The sequence below is a fragment of the Hypomesus nipponensis genome, chromosome 2 (genome assembly GCF_054491055.1).
Source record: "Hypomesus nipponensis isolate SF chromosome 2, ASM5449105v1, whole genome shotgun sequence".
NCBI classification, from domain to species: Eukaryota; Metazoa; Chordata; class Actinopteri; order Osmeriformes; family Osmeridae; genus Hypomesus; species Hypomesus nipponensis.
This window is the reverse complement of record NC_140362.1, coordinates 9,785,934-9,809,136: the sequence shown is the minus strand read 5'-3', so window position 1 is coordinate 9,809,136 and position 23,203 is coordinate 9,785,934. Positions and strand designations below refer to the sequence as shown.

The window sequence follows — 23,203 nt, the reverse complement described above, 5'->3', positions numbered from 1 at the left end:
TGCCAATCACAGGAATGCACAGAATGTTCAGTTGCAGGGCATCCTGGTGGTTGGTGGAGGGACAGGGGAGGGGGGTTGGGCTGAAGGGATGGGGCATTGTTAGGACCAGGTTTAACCTTTTTAGCTCTCTCTTACGCCTGGGTTTTCAAGAGAGCTGGTCGCGTTTGGTCCGTGTGTCGTAATACGAGTACGAGTCTGTTAATTGATTTGGCGTAGGCTACGGCCAAACAGTAGCCTTTGTTACCTTGAATAAACGCTACCTATTCTGTAACGTCGTTGCATGCCTGTTGCTTCCAGACCAAGGCTGGTCATTACAGTACTATTATTACACATCGTTATGATTGAGGTGGTAATTGATGAAGCAACATTTAACATAAATACAAGGATAGATATTGATTTAAGATTAAAAGAGTTATTTGTATTATCAACGTTAAAAAATGAATTATTTCAGAGCCGGCTCTTGTTGCCGTGGAAACAATAAACAATAACACAAGCCAGCTGTTGCGGCTGCAAATGACCAACGGAAAAAATGTGATATTCTATAATGACCACTAGATGACGCTAAACTGCCAAACCTATTTTCTATGCTTGCCAGGGGCAGAGCAGTGATCAAGTTCGTAATGTTAGCAATACGTAACGCTAGCCGCAATGCTAATTTCCTCTATGTTAAACACTATTGCCTATTAATATAAATAGCCTACAGTATCCTCCGACCAGCGGTGGCGCTAATACATCGGATACACATGAAAAAAGGGGCCTGAGGAGAGAGTTCCGGCTTCAGGGCCAAGCCCCCACCCCTCGGCTTGAGGCAACAGCCCCGGTGGATGTAGTTGGTACAGTATTGCATTTCCGATTTTCTACCCGACTCGTCCGGTCGTTTTTATTCTATTAACTCCAGTCAACATATCGAAAACTATCTCCCCCAATATTTTTTGTTAGATTCTCGAACCTGGCTCATACTACTAGCTTTTTCATAGAATAATTTTTCCTGATTTTTGCAAAGATTGAAACCAATCCGAAATGGGTAAACTAGCAGCCCATTTATTTGCTTACGTCAAGAAAAGTTGCCTGGAAACGTGTTCGCGGATACGAACAATGAACGAGCACAAAAGGGAGCATCAGCAAATCGCTGATTTACCTGAGCTGAATGAGAACAAAGAGAAAGGATTTGATAATCTACAGCTGCCTGCCTTTATTGTAGTTTTACAAATGGTTGCACATACATGACGGTTGTTTGTAGAGTTAATTTAAGTTATTTTAAAGCAGATTTAACCATTTTGTAATGAACGCTATTATGCACATGGCATGACAAACGTAATTGTAGCCTAATCTAATTAGTTATAATATCGTGGCATGTTACGTGTTAAATTAATGTGTTCCCATAATGTTTTATTAGCTGTTTAACATGATATGCTCCTATATTATGTGGATAACGACCGACTTTTGTATCCAACATCATTTTACACCAATGTGATTGGTTGTTTATTTTGTTTTCTGTATTGCATTGCATTCTGGGTCATTGACCGTTAATTGTTACTGTGCACACGCCATGGCTGCTGATTGATATACCGGAGCTGTGAAGAAAGGAATAAAGAGATAAATGAAACATATGCAAGACGTGATTCTTTATCAACATGACGTAAGAGAATGGAAACTCAACATTACGGCTTTATTATATATTGTTGACATGTTATTCTGAGGCAAAGACAAAGATGAATAAATCATGTCTGATAACGTCAATATTGTTATGGTCGTTATATTGTTAGAACTTTAAGTCAGTTAACACCACAACGATGGCATTAACAATAAGCTAGTAATTGTAAACAACACTCATCATCATTATAATAGTAAAGGTATAGGCTTAATTTGCTTTGCAAAGCTAGAACAACAACGGAGCCAGATATTCAGGTTTAAAGTTTATTTATCCGACACAATACATAAGCAGTTAAACTATAAACACAAAGCAAAAAGAACAACGTATAGGCCCTGCACGTATAATACTACAGTACTAATAGTATTGATTTTCATAAAGTTCACATGTAGGCTATCTGCTTCTTGATCGGACTTGTACCACATTCTGACAGTTTTCTGCAATGCCTTAGCTCCAGCTCACAAGCTCGCGACTGGTTGTCGCAAAGTATGACGTATACAGCTAGTTGCATTCTCTGGTGCCGCTTACACACAACAGTGACACTGACAGATCGAAAGCTAATTTGAGACGATATAAAGATGGAAAACCAGGCTAAGGTGGGGGGGGGGGGGGAAGTGTCCCGCATTTGGGGTTGAGGAAGTTGGCAACCCTACTTCCTACCCAGTCAGGTTCAAAGAGACCACTACCAGAGAATGTCTAATAAAGAGAGAACTGCCACTCTCTGGAAACTTCCGGGTTCTGAACTGGTTGAAGTTCCATGTGAGGGCGCTAATGAGCGAGTGCAGAATGAATGGAGGTCTATGAAGCTATAAATCCACTTTTCTCAGGATACAATTTTTTGTCTAGTAATTTGAATTCTGAATTCGAAAGGGGAGGCAAAAAAATACACACTGCTGGCTGTTAGATTTTTTTAAAGTCGCCTTTCTGTTCTAAAAAGCTTTTGAAAATTTAATTGACGTCATACACATCGCACGACCAGAGCTACTGCTTTACGGCAAGCTCTGGTCACTTACTTTTTTCTCTCAGGGCATCGACAACACAGCTGACAGGTTAGGCTCTCCCTGTCAATACACATGCTAGAAAGAGTTTTGGCTTGCTAATGTTGTTGCTAATGTTGCTAATGCTCTGACATTCTGATTCCGCTTTGGATGCCATCAAGCAAGAGGTCTGGTCGTATCAGTCCTTCACTAACCAATTAGCATTCATTAGCAGAATGCTAGCGTGTTATGGGCAACAACGACTCACCATGTAAGAAATCAAAAGGACATAAGTACTCGTTCATTCAATTTTCGACCTATAATCCATGTTGAACATGCACAAACTACAATCAAATCTGAGATTTTTCAACAACAATCAGGCGAAAGAGACAAATTTTGCCGTTTAGCTCCATAGACTCCCATTCAACATGCACTCGCTCGCGATCACCCCCAGTGGAACTCTGGTGGAACTGCAGCCAAATTCGGTAAAATGGGGTTTAATAGGGAGTGGCAAGGCTCGCCTTAAACAGGCTCTGAGTAAAGTAAATTAACTCTACGTGACCACGCTTACGTACCTTTGGAGGTTTGCTATCGAACATAACGCAGTACAAAATCATTGAAACTAAGAGAGGGCGTGCATTTTGTAAAACATAAGATTATCATTCAAATATAATAAAAACCAACTTTCATTGGTGAATGTAAGTTGTGTTCTTGTTTGATGTTCTTGATTTGAATGATTTCAAATTGACCGCCTGTCAAAAAGTTATTTTTTATTTAGGTGAGAACCCAACTAATTCCACTTTGCACTGCCCCTAGTGGTCTGGAGAACGATTTGGTGTGAACTTGAAATGCAGCGTTTCTGCATGTCGTTGTGTTCTGTGCTAATGCTGCGGTGTTCTCGGCTAATGCTGTTGTGTTCTCGGCTAATGCTGCGGTGTTCTCGGCTGATGTTGGTGGTGTTAACCAATGCTGTTGTGTTGTAAGTAGTAGATCGTTTTTGAAATGTAGCGTTTTTATAAATGTAGCGTTTTTGTTAATGTCGTTGTGTTGTGTGTTAATGTTGTTGTGTTTTCAACATTTGTTTGCTTCGCTAATGTTGTGCTGTGGTGTGCACCCATGCATGGGCCACCGTGTGTATGCTAGCTAACGTTAGTTTGCTAGCTGTAGGCCTATGTAACATATCACTTGCAGCTGTTTGATTGACTGCAATTATGTTCTACTACAAGCCATATGCCTACTTTAGCAAGTCACAGTATTTCCAAGCCATGATTATGTAACTGAGAAGGCTCAGTAAATAATTCATTTTTTAAGTAAGCCCCCGTTCAAGTCAAATTAGCTGCACGGTCTGTAGAGATATTGGGACGAAGCTGCAATACAGTAGGCCTACATAACAGAAAGTGTTTCATTCTGCGGAAATTGTGTAAATGTTTAATGTAACAAATACCGTTTTTTATAACACCTCAATTGTTATCATTTGTATAATATTACAACTCATCTTCGTTGGTCAAAAAAGGCACAATGTTTACCCGGACGTGACTTTTGTGCATGGAAAAGTGAAACGTAAATGTAGGCCGGTGTAGTGCCTCTAAAAGTAATGTCAAGGACTGAATGATCAATAGATATAAAGAAAACGTTGACTTCCACTCGGTGCTATTCACTGACAGTAAAAATAAATTGTATATGTGCACTGCTGTTCGTAGACGAGCTCCAGAGGTCGTTGCTGCGTTGCTAAATGTTAGCAACTCACCAGAGGGCTATTTGCACGAAACCAGGATAAGGGATTAAGTCGGGATATTCAAGTTATCCTGGATGAATTTAGCTTTGAGTTGGTTGCACGAAAGCAGGTTGAATTAAACCCAGCCAAGTAACCATGGAGATGTATTCTCTGCAGCTAACCTGCTCCCGTGCAGGCTAACACAGCCAGGCTAAGATTAATTCTGGAGTCTCGTGTTAAATCAGCTGCCGCTCTGATCCGAAAGAAACGTTTTTAACAGGTATTCCGCTATCGTCTGAATGTGTTCTTATGTATTTTTTATTAACATGCATTACTTGTCACTATTGCTGTCACGAATTTAATTTAACCCCTACTATTGCAGTTGTTAGAAATGGTTGTTGAAGTTGCAACTGTGATTTCAATTAAGTCAGTAATGAAGCCGATATAGCCTACACTGCTCAAAAAAATAAAGGGAAGACTAAATTAACACATCCTAGATCTAAATTGATAAAATAATCTCATTAAATACTTTTTCTTTGATTCCATTGATAATTGATCATTTTTGTGTGATTTTGTTGTCAGCACATTCAACTATGCAAATAAAAAAGTAGCCTATTTAATGAGATTATTTAATTCATTCAAATTTAGGATGTGTTAGTGTTCCCTTTATTTTTTTGAGGAGTGTATAAAGTCCCATTCACCTGTGTTTCTTACTGCACCATGGCATGCCCATTTCTGAACTAAGTTTTGGATGAAGAAGCATTGATATTGAGACGTGCTTTCAGACGTGAAAGGTTAATACATTGTTTTACAGATATGCTTAAGTGTGGATTGAAGTCACTTATTTTTCTAGTTTCTTTATCTACAGATACAGTTTCCTCAGTGTTTTCTTCTTGATTTCAAAATCAAGGTCTAGATCCTGGAGACTTTTATTGACAGCAATCTGTGCATCTGCCAGCTCAATTAGCTTTTTCAGATGTTGAGTAGAGACATCTGACAGTTTGTGAATTCTGTAAACCACCCATTGATTAGCACAGCAGGAATTGTGCATGATTTAGATTTCCTTTAGCTCATACTTGCCAGGCTGGCTGTCAGGCTGTAGCCTACTGCATCTGGATCCTTTTACAAATATATATTATGAGTGCTATATAACTGCTATGACTTTTATTGTGTTGTGTTAATTGTTGTGTGGTTTGTATATTCTCATGTGATGCCTTCTTGCTGCATACAAATTGCCCTTCTGGAGCAAAGAATAAACTGATCTGAAATGACTTCTCATCCATTATGGGATAAATATGCATTTACGAATGATTTACATGATAAATTCTGGAGTACAGTGACACAGTCTCCTCCTCATCAGCTGCAGAAGCCCCTTCCCATACTGCAGAAGTTCCTTCCCCCTGCCATAGGCATTGAATAGACTTTGTATTGACAGGATGTGCCAAGCCATGTGCTTTTAATGAATAATACCCACTGGATCTTCGTCTGGTGGCAGGAGAGTAACTGTGTCGCTGTTTTAAACCAAGGAAGGCCTGTGATGGAAGAGATTCAGGGTGGGACAGCTACTGACCATCTGCAAAAACTGCCCTCTTCATACAAGGTACTTTCAGGCCTTGTTTATCCAGCGACATAGTTACTCTCCTGCCACCAGACGGTAGCAGAATATGTAGCAGGCATCTTGTAAGTAATTTCTACGTACCATTTACAGGCACTTACCAGCCTGCAAAATGTTTTTATATTTCATCTTGACTTGTTGCCAGAATCTTTTTTGTCCAGTCATGTTTGTTCTGTATGAACATTAATTGTAGAAATATATTTAGAATCAGACACCGCTTATGAAATTAGGCCTAGTCTTTAGGGTAAATTTCCCAAGGACAATTAATTCCTTCTGCTCACTTTTAAGGCAAGGATAAATAATAATACATTTTATTTACAAAGTGCTTTACATGGTAGGCTACTCAAAGACACTTTACAGTAAACCAGCACATTTAGCACATAAACACAGATACAGCAATACAACCAATACATAAACAAGCATATTAAAAGCAATTATAGTGTACAACGTTTTGTTGATGAAGTTGACAATTGATTAACCCATTGCCAATAAATCAATAAAAACATTTCAGTATTTCATCAATGTCTTTGTCAAAATTGATCATAGAACCTTCAGACCTGTTTCACATGTTTCTACTACTAGCTGACCAATTTGTCAAGGCTTTGGTTAGGTGATAAAGATTATTATTGATTAATCCATAGCCAATAAGTTAGTAAAAACACAAATATTTCAGAATTTCCTCAATATCTTTGTCGAAAATGAACATAGAACCTTCAGACCTGTTTCACATTCTGCTACTACTAGCTGACCAAGTTGTCCAAGCTTTGGTTTGGTGATAAAGACAATTATTGATTAACCAAGGCCACCACAACACACGCTGCAGAGGTAGCGCCTCCTTTTGGTTTGAATGTTTTGGATCTGAATTTAACTTTTCGAATTTGAGCAATGGACATTGTATTTTTAAATCTGAATTTAGGCATCCGCAGTCTCTCGGAGATGTGATATAAAAATGTGTGTCATAGGAAACTGAATTGGACTTATTTTGTAAATTGCTCAACTTTAGTAATTGTAGTAAAAAACACATTTGGATTTTCTGTGAATTATTTAGGTGCATTTTCAGTTTCCACCCTCTGTTTGTGAGTCACAACTGACCCCTTGTGGATGTAGGACCTGCGCAGGACCTACAAAGTTTTCTCCATTAAAATCACCAACCGTTAGCAACCAACTAGACTTAATGGGACAGAGATTTGCATTGGAAACTCTCTCAACAATGGCAACAGCAATCCCAGGTAAAGTGGGAATTGTAGTCATGTAGTTGTTGTCCATTGGGTTCCGTTATGCTAAGTGTTACAACTTATCTCTCTTGTACGTCCATCTAACTTTTCAGGCGTGATATCTTCAATTTCTGGTAGCTTCACTAAGACTTTCCATTGTAATGTCATGGAAGGTCACTATACATCAACGTGGTCATTCCAGGAAGGACAGAATATCTGATATTGTGTGAGGTGGAGGTGTATGGGTCACCCCTCAACTAAAGCAGAAATGAACAGGTCCTTAGTCTTAAATCCTATTGTCCTAAATCCTTAATTCTGATTCAGTCAAGCAGATAAATGGTAACACAGATGGCCAGGCTAAATTCTAGTGTCTTTTTTATTTTTTTGTTCTTCACAATTGTTTTTGGAACCATGTGTTTTCATGAAAACAACACTTATTTGTTCAAACAGGTGTTGGTATGGGAATGGTGGTTGATACTTTAGCTGTGTTGTTCATGTATTTCGATTTATGCTATGCAGTTGTATATGACAATATAAGAAAGCTTAGCGTTGGAGCCACAAACGATTGCGATTTATTGATTAGAGCAGGATAACCAAGCAAAGTAACCAATCAAAGGGGGTCTCACAAGCAGATTTGACCTATACCAAGCAGATAACACTATGCATTTTCAATCATGAAATAACCAATTAAATACTGTATTGGTGGTTCTTCATGAAATAAAATGGTAAGATTTATTTATATGATTGAACATTTGTAATAATGAGCATTATAAAACTGTTTCTTTTGGACCCTTCTCTATTCATTGTCAACTTACTTGCTGAATCTTTATAGATATATAGACATTTTATTGTAGTCTATTATATCTAATGGTTAAATATTGTGATTGACTTCAGTGATGGATAAAGTTTTACAGACAATACAGGTTGTATAATATTTTTTTTTTTACCATGGAATAGGTGATGCAGGTAGGGGAGTATTGAGCTCACCATACTGTACACAGCCTGCACCTCACGACACAATATGCATGCAACCAATGCTATCAACAGACTGAGTTATAACAGAAAGTGCTTCCTTTGTGGAATGTTGTATTCTGCACAATATTGTCATTGCCATGCCTAATGTATGGCACATTGACATCACTAAACAGACATTGCGGGGCTGTTGGAAACGTCAGCTGGTGGCAAACCACAAGAGTACCTATTAGTGGTAAGTTGTTTGTAGATTTTCTTTCTTAACTTGAGGTACCGGCATGTTTTATTCTATTGAAATGGGCTCTGGAGTTGAGACATTATTATTACGTATTATGACATTATTATTTGTAAGGATTGGACATAGCCTTGTATTGATAATTTCACAATCTGCAAAGAGTTAAACTTTGTAACAAGGTTCTTAATCTTAAACCAGTAACAAGGAAATAGAATAAGGAAAATAGATTGGATATTTGTTATCCTAAACCTTTGATCGCTGTGATTGGACTCACTCTCCCCTTGAACCCCTTGATCTATAGAGATAAGCTTCAACAGAGTTGCCAGTTTTACTAATAAACAAGCATTATCAACAAAAACAAAAAACTTGGTCTATGTGTACTGTATAAAAACCTCAGCGTGATCATGCTTTGCTAAAAGAAGATTTACGTCAAAGTCTTGTGGTCACTGTGTGTTAAGGTAGGTAAAACAGTTTTCTTTAGGACGTCATATGTTAGTTAGTTTAAACTTAAACAAAGTGGCTGTGTGAAGGAATATTTGATGTTTAGTGACACTGATGATTGTGTGTTATAGGGGAGCTATTAAATAATGTTGCTGTTAATAACTGTAAATCAATCTCAACATTGACACAATCAACATCAGCTGAATAGCCTGACATAATATAAAGGCTTCATCTTATTTGTAACATTTATTACCCATGTTTTTATGATAATCAAAAAAAAAAAAAAGAATACAACACCAACACAGAACTCTCTTTTATAAATCCAGTTTTTCTCTGTTGTTTCCTTATTAGTATGTTAAAACACGTGGCTTTCTTCCTCTGGTTGGATCTCCTTGGGCTGTCCATTGGTGCCGCTGCCCAAAGTAAAACTTTCAATACACCTCCTCTTGTTATTCAGCCACAGATACTAGTCAGGTGTACATATTTACCTTTACATTATAGCTCACACATAGTGCAAGTCTTATTTTAATGATCTCATACATCTCCTTAAGGTAAAGTTATTTTTATTAGCCTGAGGCTTTGACTATCCCATATTTTAAGCCTATAAGTTATATAGTTAAGTTATAGTGACCCTCCTTGAAGTAAGTAAATAAACTGTGCCATACAAACAAGCTTCATTATGGCTGAGGGAGTTAAAACACTTTTAAAAAATCACTGCAAACTTGTGATATCATAAAGAAACGAGAAAAACAACAAAATGGTCAAGCGTTTTTCATGTATTTTACCCTCATTACTTTTCAGAAAATCTTGCCCTACATGGAAAAGCTACCCAGTCGTTTATACATGACATCGGTCATGCCTCCAACGCCATTGATGGAAACTGAAATTCACAATATGAGGCTGGGTCCTGCTCTCACACTACCACTCAAGCGTACCGCTGATGGAGAGTGGATCTGCTTGACACGTACATTGTCACCTCAGTCACCATCACAAACAGAAATACTTTCCATGAGAGGCTCAATGGGGCTGAAATTCGCATCGGAAACCATATAGAGAACGATGGCATTGACAACCCACTGTAAGATAATACAAGCTTCATTATCAGTAAAGCAACATTTGAATTTGATGATAAATGTGTATCTCTGTTCTAATCTCCCTCCGTCCCTCCCTTCATTTCTCTCTTTTTCATGGCTGGGGTCATTCACTTCATTCCAGCAGGCAGATCTCTCACTCTTAGGTGGGACAAAGGTGTAGAGGGACGCTATGTGACTGTAGTTCTACCAGGAACAGGAAAGAATATAACTCTTTGTGAAGTTGAAGTTTATGGGTACCTCGCTCCAACTGGTAAGTATGTAAGATGTGTAAAACATGCAAATGTGTGTTGTCAATGTACCTTGAAAATGACAGTGTGATGTGAAGTACAATTACACTACCACACATGGATCAATACATTAAGTGCTACCATGCTGCCACTCCTGGGCCACACAACCGTGTCATAGGGAGCATCCTACTCATCTGATATTTTCATGCCACCAAATGTCTGTCACAGAGTAGGTGAGGCAGGTTAGGGGTGTGTCGAAAAGAGATGTGAAGAGGAGAGGTGCATCAGAGCAGTGCTGCCCCTTCTCCCAAATGGCCTCTTCAATGATTTCATACATTTTTTATTTAAAAAAATAAAAAAACGCAATTTGAATAAAGGAGCATTAGACAGTATCATAGAGTGTTACATAGTATATTCTGTAATTCCAGAATGTTAAAACTCACTTTCGAAGTGTATTTAATATGTTTACACTTTCTCAGCATGGTGTACACAGTATACCCAATGAAAAATCAATAATAAAACGGTACTGAAAAGAGAATGTAAAAGTAAATAGTAATGGGCAGTACAGTATGGTTGAAAATAGTAAGATGTGTAATAATTGTAAAAATAGGCAATACGTTTTTAAATTAAATACACAATTTACTAGCAAATGTCTCAGTTAGTTAGTTTTTCCTGTTTTCCCTGTCCCTAGTGTTTTCTGTCAGTCTCACTGGGTGTATGTTCTGGTCCTGGTTTTTTCTCTCCCCTGGTTCCTGGTTCCCTTCACTCCCATGTCTCCCAATCACTCAACTCTTGACTATTGTGATTTCCCTGTCTTCTGTATGTATGACCGCTCCTTTTGTCTCCTTTGTCGGTTGTTATCATGTTATGGTTATCCCATACGTTTGATTATTCCCTTATGTTCCTCAGATTTTGAGAAATTTGAGATTTTTTTTTCTTATTCTTGCATTTAGGTCCAACTCCACAACCCCCACCAGACAGTTAATATTAATTGTTTTTTGACTACTTTAGGAGATAATTTGGCTTTACAAGGAAAAGCCTCGCAATCGTCACTCCATTCAATAGGATTTGCATACAATGCTATAGATGGGAACCGTGCCAGTAAGTGGGCAGAGGCCTCCTGCACCCACACAGCGTTGGAGTCTAATCCCTGGTGGAGGCTGGATCTGCACAGGGTCTACAAAGTTTTCTCTGTCGCAATCACTAATAGGTATGAATCACACACTAGACTCAATGGGGCTGAGATTCACATCGGAAACTCTCTCAACAACAATGGAAACTCAATCCCAGGTAAACTGTGGGAGTTGTAGTCATCCAGTTATTATCCATTTGATTCCATTACTATGTTAAGTGTTACGATTTATCGCTCTTCTACATCCATCTAACTTTTTAGGTGCGCAGTGATATCTTCAATTCTTGGTGGCTTTACTGAGATATTCCATTGTAATGGTATGGAGGGTCGCTACGTCAACGTGGTCATTCCAGGAAGGAAAGAATATCTGATATTGAGTGAGGTGGAGGTGTATGGGTCACCCCTCAACTAATATGTTGATGGTTATACAGAGCTTTTCATCTTTTTATCAGATACCTTTAGGCACAACTCAGTCAAATAAGTAACAACGTAAAAATCATTTGCATGAATTCAGAAACATTTACACTAATTTTGTTTTTTTAATTTTCATTACTTTTCACTCGTAACAATGTTATAATATTCACATATATTTTATTATATGTCTAAAGCTTCTGTATCAAGGGTTGTTTAACTGAAAATATATCAAGCCATATGAAATATATATTACAATATTTTAGCTTTCGTATCAGGGGCGTAGCCCAAAAAAAAATCGTTGGGTAGGCCTAGAAAAATATGGATCGGCATCTTTTCAGTTTTTTTACTTATTTGCTTTGCGATGTGCACCCGGTGCAGAATTTTTCGGAAATATTTTCGTTTTTGGGTAGGCCTTTGAACAAATTGCGTAGGCCTGTGCCTACCCAGGCCTACCCATGGCTACACCTCTGTTTTGTATATTATTGTATTATGTGCTGTTGTATATAAAAAATGTATTGTTTGTCCTGTAATAGTCATCCATTTTCTACTTCTGACTTTTGTTAGGTTGAGAATGTGACAAAATTAGTAGATGTATAGGCTAGCATATAGCATATAGGCTACATGTACTGTACACAAAAAAAAAATCGCAAGGTTGAATTACAATTGTGAGAACTGAGTGTGGAAATATGTACAGTTACATTTTCAGTGAGGATTCATTGCAGTTTCAGAGCAAATTAATTCAGTTTAATTTTATATTCAGTTCAAAACTGTACCTGATTCAATTTCAAAATATAGCTGCAAGCAGCGATGCGGGTCCTCCGCAAAATGGCAAAGTATTATAAACATGAACACTAGAAGATCGACACTTGGACAATAAGAGAGCAAAACTACTTAATGTTTGTCCAACAACAATAGGCTGACCGGGGATTTGAATTTATGAGCGTAAGGTTACAAGTCGGTCTCTTTAGTATGGTGGCCCTGAAGTGCAAATCACACCCCCTAATATGAGTAGCCTACATCCCCCAAATGAAAACACTTCCCCCGAATACGAGTCAACTCCCCCCAAATCGGATGACTTCACCTCCCCCCAATACAAAAACACGCTCCCCCAAATGGAAAACGACATTACATTAACTCAAAAACACATTACATTAACTCTGAACGGAAAGGGTGGGTACTACACTTTAGCGCTGATTGGATGCAGTAGGCTAACTAACTAACAAGAAATATGAAATTGATCGACAGAAGTACAAAATGCAATAGCCTGGCAGAGTTACGTGCACCAGAACATTTGTTTGGCCATCGAAGAATGTAGCAAATAGTAGGCTACTTAGGCAAAAGTATTTTGTGTTAAATGTAAAAATCGATAGCCAAACAACTATCCTGGTCCACGTTACTCTGTGATTGTGGCATTTCGTTCTTCTGTAGTGGACTATTAGTTTTTTCTTCTGAAAAGTCCTGCCTTCAACTGCGTTTTTTGCGTGCGCATAGGCTACTTATATTGTGAAACGTTAACAGCATATCTGAGATTATTTCACATGAATGACCCTGATTAAAATAAAGAGTAGTGTCATGACTCTGAATTGTAAACATTAATGTTTTCTCTTTCCTTCCAACCAAAACGATCAAGTTCATGATAATGACAGAGTTATGTGAACTAGTTGTTTGGCTATGTTTAACACGCAATTTATGCTTTTGCATACGTAGTCTATGCTACATGCTTCGATACCCAAATAAATGTCCTGGTGCACGTAACTCTGTCAGGCTATTGCATTTTTTACTTCTGTCGATCAATTTCTTAGCCTACTAGCATCCAATCAGAGCTAAAGTGCAGTACCTACCCTATCCGTTCAGAGTTAATGTAATGTCGTTTTCCATTTGGGGGAGCGTGTTTTTGTATTGGGGGGAGGTGAACAAGTCATCCGATTTGGGGGGAGTTGACTTGTATTCGGGGGGAGCGTTTTCATTTGGGGGATACTCATATTAGGGGGTGTGATTTGCACTTCAGGGCCACCGTACTTTAGCCTCTCTGCTACACACCAACCGCAGAGATTTATAATTAGTAAGGGCTGATTAATAATCTTTCATAGGATTTTGAAACTCTTCCTGAGTTGATCGCTTTAGTTTTCAGACTCTCAGTCAATGCACAACTAACAATAGTCATGTGTGCAGAGCTCATATTCACCTCCTTGCGAGAACAACCGGCAATAGTTCGACAGCCGACTCTCTGGTCCGATTAAACTACACAACATGCACAATCAAGGGGACCAACAAGATTATATTAACTAACCAACAATAACATTACAAACATCGAATTGAACGAACACAACAACTGAAATCCCTCGCACGGCTGTTGTAACCAAACTATTTTCCACAACTCTGCGTTTTTTGACATGCCGCACTGCATGTTGGGTACCCAAGGGTGCCAACGCTGATTATCTAGCTGTGCTCCGACTGCGTGATATGAGTATTAGTTTTTGGTCAGCTTTGGGACAAAGGTTAAGAAACGGTTGACATTTCAAGGAGAAACTGCATGAAATTGCGCATAGTATTTCAGAAGGATGTCTGCCTGTTTAGCTAAACAAGTAATCAAAATTATGACGGGCCATAAGACTGTGCCAGGGTTCGAATCTGTGACCTTACACTTTGTAGGGCACCGTTTCAACCCATTGAGCTACCCTCAAGGATAAGACTACGTGGTCAGTTACTGTACAGAAAAAGGAAGCCGTTTCTCCTGTAGCACGGATAATTTGATTCGGCCCAAGTTTAAACAGCTGTAATTCAATGATCTTTTGACATATCAAGGTGAAATTGCGCATGGTAGGCTACTTCAGAACGATGTCATCCTGTTTAACTAAACAGATATTCAAATTTAAGACAGGCTAAACGACTGTGGCTTGATTAAAAACCTACAACCTTATACTTTGCAGGTCTCCGTCCCAGTCCAGTGAGCTATTCTCAGTGTTGAATATTTCCACGTTCAGTTACTGTATAAAAAAGTAAGCTGTTTCATCTGTGGTAAGCGTTGTCAGATTCAGCCAAAGTTGAAATAGTTCTAATTTAATACAAATTTTGACATACCAAGGTGAAATTGTTTATGGTAAGTCAGAGTGATGTTATCTTGAACTCAATTATTTAAATTGAGCCATTCATACAGTATTCCAAAATAAATTATTAAAATTGTGTTTTTAATTACAGATTTCTACTCATACAACTGTACTAGTCTCTCTCATTCATGACCATCCACAAACACAGAGTCCATAGTGATTGGCAGTGACATTTTATAAAAATATAAATAAAGCAAGATTTTAAAGATTTTTATATAAAACTAAACTAAATATGTTAATGTATCACTAAAAATATACAGTTTGTTGGAAGGGGGGGTGAGGTGTGTTAAGAGTGACCAAACCTGCTTGGAAGAACGTCGGAGCTGCCCCGTTTCCGAATCCTGATATGTGGGGGGAACCCCGAAGACAAACACCACACACTATAGGAGCAAAACGATTAAATCAAGGATTTTTTTGTCCTCCTGTTTGCAGTCTCTCATATTTGGAAAATCTTATGAGATTAAAAAAATATTTTAGTGCACATGAAAAGCAGGCCTGATAATTCTTCAGAGATTCATAAGATGATAATTGGTCTTGCAGTCAGAGCCTGTAACAAACTCCAAATTTATTGTCATATTGAACACATCATTTCAATCACTCCAAATTAAACATTTGACTCAATGCATCATGGTTTCTTATTTAATCATATTTTAAGTTAATTAATCATGGTATGATAGATGCTTTATCAAATTGTAAAATTACAGCATTATCTTAGTTTTATCTTTGGGGTTCCCAAAAGCAATATCGTTTGTGCATTTTAAACCAAAATAAGGTTGAAGGAAAAGTAATATCCATTTACTTAATTAACCTGACTCATGAATGACATAATTGCTGCAGTAGTTCCATGACATGGTCTTGTCTGTGATTTTTGAACAGTAAACAGGCCAAACGCACACAAAAAGCAAATGGTCAATGAATTCCTTGGTTTAACCTTTGACCTTGTAATTATATATTTCTAGGGGTTGTTGAACATCTACAGACTCCACTGAGGCAAACCGTACTAGTGCAGAGACAGTAAGTTCCTGCATTTCTTAACTAATTCAGATAATTTACAGTTCAATTGGATGCATATAAATCTGAAATAATGTTGATCATATACAATTGTAGCTACATTGCATACAAATGTACAGTGAATACAATATTGAAGGAAATATTGAGGGGTGATTTGAAACCATTTGTTAGAATGTGTTGTCATTATAGTATTTCAAGCAAAACTATCATACAATTATTTCTAGACACTGACCGAATGTTGTTGCTGATTAAAAAGACATTGTATATGTCTAACATATCTTATGAGGTCATTCAAATATACAATAGACACAAAAGAAACTCCTTATCCATTTTATTTTTTCTATATGTATGATGAAATGAAATGCCAAATAATTATAGGTTATTTGTACATTTTAAAGAAATGTGGATCATATGTACTGTTTTGTCTCTGTGGTTCTTGTACCTGTAGTCCACAAGTAAAGCCACTATTACTTTGAGTCCAGTGACATTTCAAACATTACTAAGAATATTAGAAAAACCACTCGTGTCGTCATGGTGGAGAAAAATGTTTGTTGGTCCAGTGAGCTTGTTTCTCATTGAACACTCATTTTTTCTTTCAGGAACATGGGGGAAGTGATTCTGTTTATCCTACTTACAAGTGTAGGATTGGGTCATTGCTCTGAAGATAATACCTCAGGTAAACAATTATTTGTGGTTTCATTAGGACTCCATAAACATCTGATGGATTTAAAATGTTTTTCCTCCTTAATGCATCTGTCTCTTTGAACAGATTTGACAAGAAAGTCTCCACACATTTTAATAAGATGATCTGTTAAGCTGCAACATGTTTGTCCTATAAAGGTGGTTCAAAAAGACAGGAAATTGAAATGACCAACACAATCCTTATTGTGGTCGATAATGGTCCTAATATAGCATGCCTCGCACATAACTTGTGTGCAAATTCTAAATATCTAAATAACTCTTTGTCCCCACAGTAAACGTTGCAACACGGGGAAGAGCGACTCAGTCCTCCACTTTTGAAGTGGAGGGATGTGCAAAACACGCCATTGATGGGAATAGGAATTCAGACTATAATAAGAATTCCTGCACAAAAACAGATGGGAGAACCAACTCCTGGTGGAGGGTGGACCTGCTGGACAGCTACGAAGTTTCCTCTGTCACCATCACTAACAGGAATCAGCTTCCTGAGAGGATAAACAGGGCAGAGATCCGTATAGGGAACTCTTTAGAGAACGATGGCAACAGTAACCCCAGGTATGCATCCTCAATTTAAGCACAATATTAAATAGTTTATACTCAAAGGAATTTGAAGAGCTGGAATGCTGATCCATCTATTCTAATTATTTACTTGCAATGATGTTGTAAATTCAGAAGTAGCCAGGAAATTCCTTACAGTGAAATCATTTTCAAATTTTACACAGGTGTGCTGTGATCTCTTCCATACCAGCAGGGGGCTCTACCACGTTCCAATGTCAGGGAATGCAGGGGCGCTACGTAAACGTTTTTCTCCCAGGATACAAACAGTACCTGACTCTGTGTGAAGTGGAGGTGTATGCTATTCCATTGCATTCAGTTGGTACGAACCCAATGTGAACCTCACATAATCGTTCTGTTTGAGTGTCATCTTTTGTAATTGTCTAGTAGTTTGTTGGGAAGAAACATTCTGATTGCATATGTATGTTTTATCAAGGAACATCTCAAACTCCTGAACTTGACCTTGCTGTTCCAGTGACAGGTAATATGAAATCTGAAACTGAAGAGCACATATTTTGTTGTATGCTAACACTGCTAGTACTGTAGTTTAGCGAGTAAAATAAAATAATTTTGAAGAAAACGTGGCCCTGGGAAAGACAGCTGTCCTGTCCTCTGAGTACAACTCCAATAGAAGAGCCAGTAAGGCCGTCGATGGTGAACACAACTATAACAACGGATACAGTCGCACCAAGACTCAGACCAACCCATGGTGGAGGGTGGACTTGCTACAGGCTTACAACATCACCTCCATAACTATTGTCAACATTGAAGATGATAATCCAGAGATGATTGACGGAGCTGAGATCCGGATCGGAAACTCCCTGGAGAACAACGGCAACAGCAATCCGTTGTATGGGAACACATTTGATTATTTTCATACACAGATAATGTATATAGATGAGCCACCTGCATATTTTCAAAGTACCAAGTAGGCCTACTGTACAACATGGTATTTTAATCCTCTAAAAGTGTTGATCATCAGAATTTTCTCAGTATTTTTTCTGTGTTATTCATGACTCGCTTGATCACACACTTTGTTTGACTTCACTTTAGATGTGCTGTGATATCTTCATATCCGGCTTGGAGGGCCAAGCTCTTTCAGTGCAGAAGGATGGAGGGACGCTATGTGAACATTTTCTTGCCTGGCTGTGACAAGCACTTGGCACTATGTGAGGTGGAGGTGAATGTGGGTGGGGATAAAGGTGAGACATGAGGTTCATTCACACTAGAATATTGTGGCCATCAAATGCACTGACTGTTGTGAGAGATTCATAGTATTTAATCCATGAAGTATTAGACATCATGGACAGTAAAGTACATGTTTTACAGAAAATGATAAGCGTGTATTAACTTCATCCACGGCCGATTCTGGTATGTGCATTTACTATGTTTATTTGGAATTGTATAAATACTTCGATGGGAAAAGTACAACAGCTGTCTTAGGAAGATTCATACTCCTCTTTGTTATGATGTCTCTTTCAGAAACAATGGCACAGGTTCTTCTGAGACGACAAGATGACATTGTCTGTCCTAACTACACAAACAAAGATAAGACAATACAGGGTACACAATAAGTCAAATTTATACACAGATTAGCATTTTGTGTGTTACAGCCTAACTAGTGAAAGGTGTATAATAATAAATCATGAATAATACTAACTACTTACTAATCGAGAGTGAGGTCATGCCGGGAAATATCAAACTGAGGCTGGAACGTATCGACCGAGCGATAGAGAGGTTGATACGGCAAAGAGGAGGTTTGATATTACCCGGCATGACCGAACGGTCGAGGTTAGTAAGTAGTTTATTATATGGCATTTTTAGCTTCTTTTCATTTTGTAAACGAAAATAAATGGTACCTCTAGGCTAATTGTAGCTAGCTCTCAAGTCTTCACGCTGTGTTTCATGTGTTGCCTAGCAACTCATTACTTTTGATAGAAAGCGTACAACATGGTTCTGCTAAAATGGCTTTAATTTCAACACAAAATAACGACACAAGTGATTCAAAGAGTCTAGTCTTCATCCTCACTTTCGATGACAAATCTTTTCAGCATCATCTGGATAGTAAAACTCAGCAGCAGACTCGTTGCTCATATTGAAGATGACATCAGAGGGCAATACGGAGCCGTATTGACCGCTGAGAAGGGCATACGCGTCTGGCATGACTCCCCATTAGCCAATCAGAAAGCTCGTACCGTCGTTGCCATATAATAATGTACTGTATATCATTCACATATCTCTCCTTGGCAAAAGTGTCCAAAGGGAATAGGTGAACGACACAAGAAAACTCACTTCCCAAAAAACTTCCAGAGTTCACTCATATCATAACTTTGTAATTAATATTGCATACATTTTACTTAATTTCTATACAATCAAGAAAATGCATCCACCGGGGGAATTGCAGCTCAATCATCACAATGGGATAAAGATGGATCTGCAAGCAACGCCATTGACCAAGATCGGAAGAACATGTATACAAGTGGATCCTGCAGCCACACCAAAGCAGAGATTGACCCCTGGTGGCAAGTTGACTTAAAGAAAACCTACAATGTCACCTTTGTCACAGTCACCAACAGAGGGGACTGCTGTTCAGAGAGGATCAGCGGTGCAGAGATCCGTGTTGGACATTCCCTAATTAACAATGGCAACAACAACCCAATGTGAGTTGTCATAACTGTGAATTTGCTTCTCTCTGACTAAAGCCTAGACACTTTCTCTCTGACTAAAGCCTAGACGCTTCCACATAACTTTCTCAAATATCCCACAGATGTGCTGTAATACCCTACATCCCTCTTGGCCAAACCAGAACATTTCCATGTGGAGGAATGGAAGGGCAATACGTCAATATTCTCCTTCCAGGCCGTGAGAAGTACCTGACTTTGTGTGAGGTGGAGGTGCATGCAAGCAAAGTTATAAGAGGTACCTCATCCATTCTGCTGCAGTTTCTTTTTGTAAAGTTATGCTTATTCAGCTTGCATTCTTCTTTGAACAGAAATCAACGACACTAACAGTATGCAAAATGTCAGTGCTCTAGTCTACAACATGGTCTGTCTTATGGCTGCTAAACTACTTATACTGATGTGGCTACATTTCTTACTGGATGATTAAACAGAGCTAAATTTTTCATGCTCAATCGGGGTAAGGTAACCAGCTCTTTCAAAAATAAAACAACACAGAACAGGCTGCGGATATAATTGATGGTAGATTTCATAGAACTCCCTACTCCCTTATTAAATTAATCTATTATCATGTCTCGTATTGTGCCCCAGAGTATTCCCCTCTCGCCCAAACACCACCTACCAACCCATACCTGGCCTGGCTGTGGGAACCATTACGCCAGCTGAGGCACCCTTTCATTCTTAAAGGTAAGACATTTTACCCACTATCAAAGCATCATACAAATATTACTCACACTCCAACAATTTTTGGATGCTACTGTATTTTTTGCTGCCAAGGTTATTTTTAAACTAGTGTTTTAAATGAAGATTTAGTATTTGTTTTACTTTTATACTTCTACTTTGTTATACCCTACCTTTTATACCCTACAAGTTATTTGCTTGCCTTGTTATAAGAATTTTGTTGCCCAAAATAACCTGTGCACGTGATACATTTTTTGTTGCTGTCAGTGACTACATGATTCAATATTTAATACATGATTAATCCAAATCATGTTTCTCTTGTGTGGATGAAGGGAATGTGGCATTGATGGGAAGGGCTGTCCAGTCCTCTCGATTTACCCAGTTGACAAGCGCAGACAATGCCATTGATGGGCGCCTGGATACTGATTACCTCTCTGGCTCGTGCACTCAAACTCGCCTCCAGAGTGACCCTTGGTGGAGGGTGGACCTCATGGCCATTCATAAAGTCCGTTATATTACCATCACCAATAGGGAGGATTGCTGCGTCTGGAGGCTAGATGGTGCTCAAATCCTTGTTGGAAACTCTTTGCAGAACAATGGCAACAACAATCCTGTGTGAGTGTCCTGAGAAATTATATTGACCAGATATTTCTACTGAAAAATCTAGCAAAAAACTGTAGTGTTTGTTGCAGTATTAAACAATTCAGTCCAAAACTGTCACAATTGCAATGCTACTTTGGAACAGATGAATAATCACTGACCAAGGTGAGCATCTCCACAAGTGTCAAGAATAACCCTTAGAATTAGTTATACTACTTAGTACTACTACACAAGTACATGTACAGTTAAAGGATTCTTGTACCGCAATTCCACAACAGTACTGTGAATTGCTGGCATGACAGATCCAACAATGTCACCCAGGTCTTTATAGTATGACCTTACCCTCTGACCACTACCAGGTGTGTTGCAATCAGCTCCATACCAGCTGGGGACTCTATCACCTTCAAATGTAATGGGATGGAGGGGCGTTATGTCAACATCATCCGTCCTGGGTGCTTCAAGATATTGACTGTGTGTGAGGTGGAGGTGTATGGTGAATCTTTAAAAGGTGTGTGCACTGTACACGTGTACCAAAATCCATTATACCAAGGTTTGCTTTAATAAACATTTTTTGATTGAAATTGAAGGCAAGCCTTCTAATCTAGGCATTTCTCAAATCTAACCCTTTTCTTCCACAGAGGCATTGACAGATACTCAGCAAGAGAGTAGTGAGAGTAAGATGATAAATCATGAGTGCATGCAGGCATGCGAAACACAATGTCCTGTTGAAAACATTCCTCGTAAGGACCTACTACTATGTCCTACTATGCACAAACCTCTTTATTTAGCTCTTACTTGACATGTCAAAATATTTTGGTGCATTCACATATTGGTGCCTTAAGACTGCTACAACGAAAAAAGCTAATAATTACTACTGTTCATTGTTTTTCTTCATGTGTTTCTGTCAGAGAATCTGGCTTCAGCTGGATCAGCCACTCAGTCGTCCGAGTATGACAACCTGGGAGGTGCCAGCAACGCCATAGACAGGAAGCGTGATCCGCGGTACCACTCAGGCTCCTGTAGCCACACAAAGGCAGAAACCAACCCATGGTGGAGACTGGATTTGTTGGGTATTTACAACGTCAGCGCCGTTAGCATTACCAACAGAGGGGACTGCTGTCATACAAGGATCACTGGAGCCGAGATCCGCATAGGAAATCACTTGGATGGAGTGAAAAGCCTATTGTGAGAAGTTATTACGTTGTTTATTATAACAAGGGTCATTAAGAGTCTTAATGTCCTCAAAAAGATACTTTAACATGTTTGTGTGTGTGTGTTTACCAGGTGTGCTGTGATTCCTGAGATGAAAGAGGGAGAGGTGAGGGAGTTTGCATGTGGTGAGATGGAGGGGCGCTACGTCACTGTTGTCCTCCCAGGGAAGGAGAAGTATCTCAGCCTGTGTGAGGTGGAGGTCCACAGTGGCACAACAAGGAAGACCACCAAATCACCCAAAGATGCCAGACGTACTTGATTTAAATAAACAAAGTCACACAAACAAGTCACAAATCTTGTTCCATGAAATGACTGGTATAACTTCCAACAACGGTCTGTATCAGTGTTCAGGAAATACGGACACTGAATGTCTTGACTTAAAACATGTTAAAACTGGCACCTGAATCTGTCGTTTCCAAGCATTTATTCAGAAAACATTGTACTACACGTTTGAGAGAATATTGCTTTCAAAAGATCAAATTAACAATTATTATAAAATACATTGTAAACCAAACTAGTCCTTTAATACACAAAAAAAAACTGCAAAAAAACTAAACAAACAAAAAAGAACTTGTTACATCAAACCACATCCAAATGCAAATTCTCAACTGTGTTAATTATACAAAAAAAAGTGAAATTAATAATCAAAAAGTAATGTCAGATATGTTTTTACTGTGTACACTTCCTCATAAGAAAACCAGGAATTTAGGACCACAATTACATTTTTGGCCAGCTGTACTACACAACTGTAAAGCTAACATTAAGTGATTTTCTTTACAGAACTTTCAGAACACAACTTGTAGTGTCTCTTGCTTGGAGATTTTATATTGTGCCTACTGGATTGACTGATTCCATCTCCATTATAGGTGAGCAGCAAAATGTCCAGAATTACGACATTTGCACGGTAGAAGAAACTAGACTTATAGTCAGTTCCATGCTTAACAATACGACAATGTTTAAATGTAGGGGGAATC

At 38.6% G+C, this 23,203-nt stretch overlaps 1 protein-coding gene and 1 pseudogene across 5 annotated transcripts; both read left to right on the top strand.

Moving 5' to 3' along the window:
* Positions 1 to 3,538: 3,538 nt before the first annotated feature.
* Positions 3,539 to 22,515, top strand: LOC146300692 (uncharacterized). 4 transcript variants are annotated; one of them, XM_084704508.1, is made up of 18 exons: positions 3,539 to 3,607; positions 15,753 to 15,807; positions 16,404 to 16,480; positions 16,779 to 17,058; positions 17,226 to 17,380; positions 17,495 to 17,539; positions 17,635 to 17,908; positions 18,112 to 18,260; positions 18,388 to 18,429; positions 18,541 to 18,621; positions 19,436 to 19,718; positions 19,826 to 19,977; positions 20,328 to 20,423; positions 20,750 to 21,032; positions 21,377 to 21,525; positions 21,656 to 21,757; positions 21,926 to 22,202; positions 22,302 to 22,515. In XM_084704508.1, the coding sequence occupies exons 1-18, from the start codon at positions 3,595 to 3,597 to the stop codon at positions 22,486 to 22,488; spliced, it is 2,700 nt and encodes an 899-aa protein (XP_084560634.1). In that variant the 5' UTR covers positions 3,539 to 3,594; the 3' UTR covers positions 22,489 to 22,515. The 4 variants fall into 4 exon arrangements, with proteins under 4 accessions (XP_084560634.1, XP_084560625.1, XP_084560641.1 ...); XM_084704499.1 differs by lacking the exon at positions 3,539 to 3,607 and adding an exon at positions 8,348 to 8,378; XM_084704515.1 differs by lacking the exon at positions 3,539 to 3,607 and adding an exon at positions 13,660 to 14,685.
* LOC146300693 (uncharacterized) lies at positions 8,396 to 12,640 on the top strand (annotated as a pseudogene). Its single transcript, XR_014766598.1, has 6 exons — positions 8,396 to 9,241; positions 9,621 to 9,834; positions 9,875 to 9,897; positions 10,035 to 10,163; positions 11,152 to 11,437; positions 11,534 to 12,640. The product of XR_014766598.1 is annotated as an uncharacterized LOC146300693 (transcript).
* Positions 22,516 to 23,203: the final 688 nt, after the last annotated feature.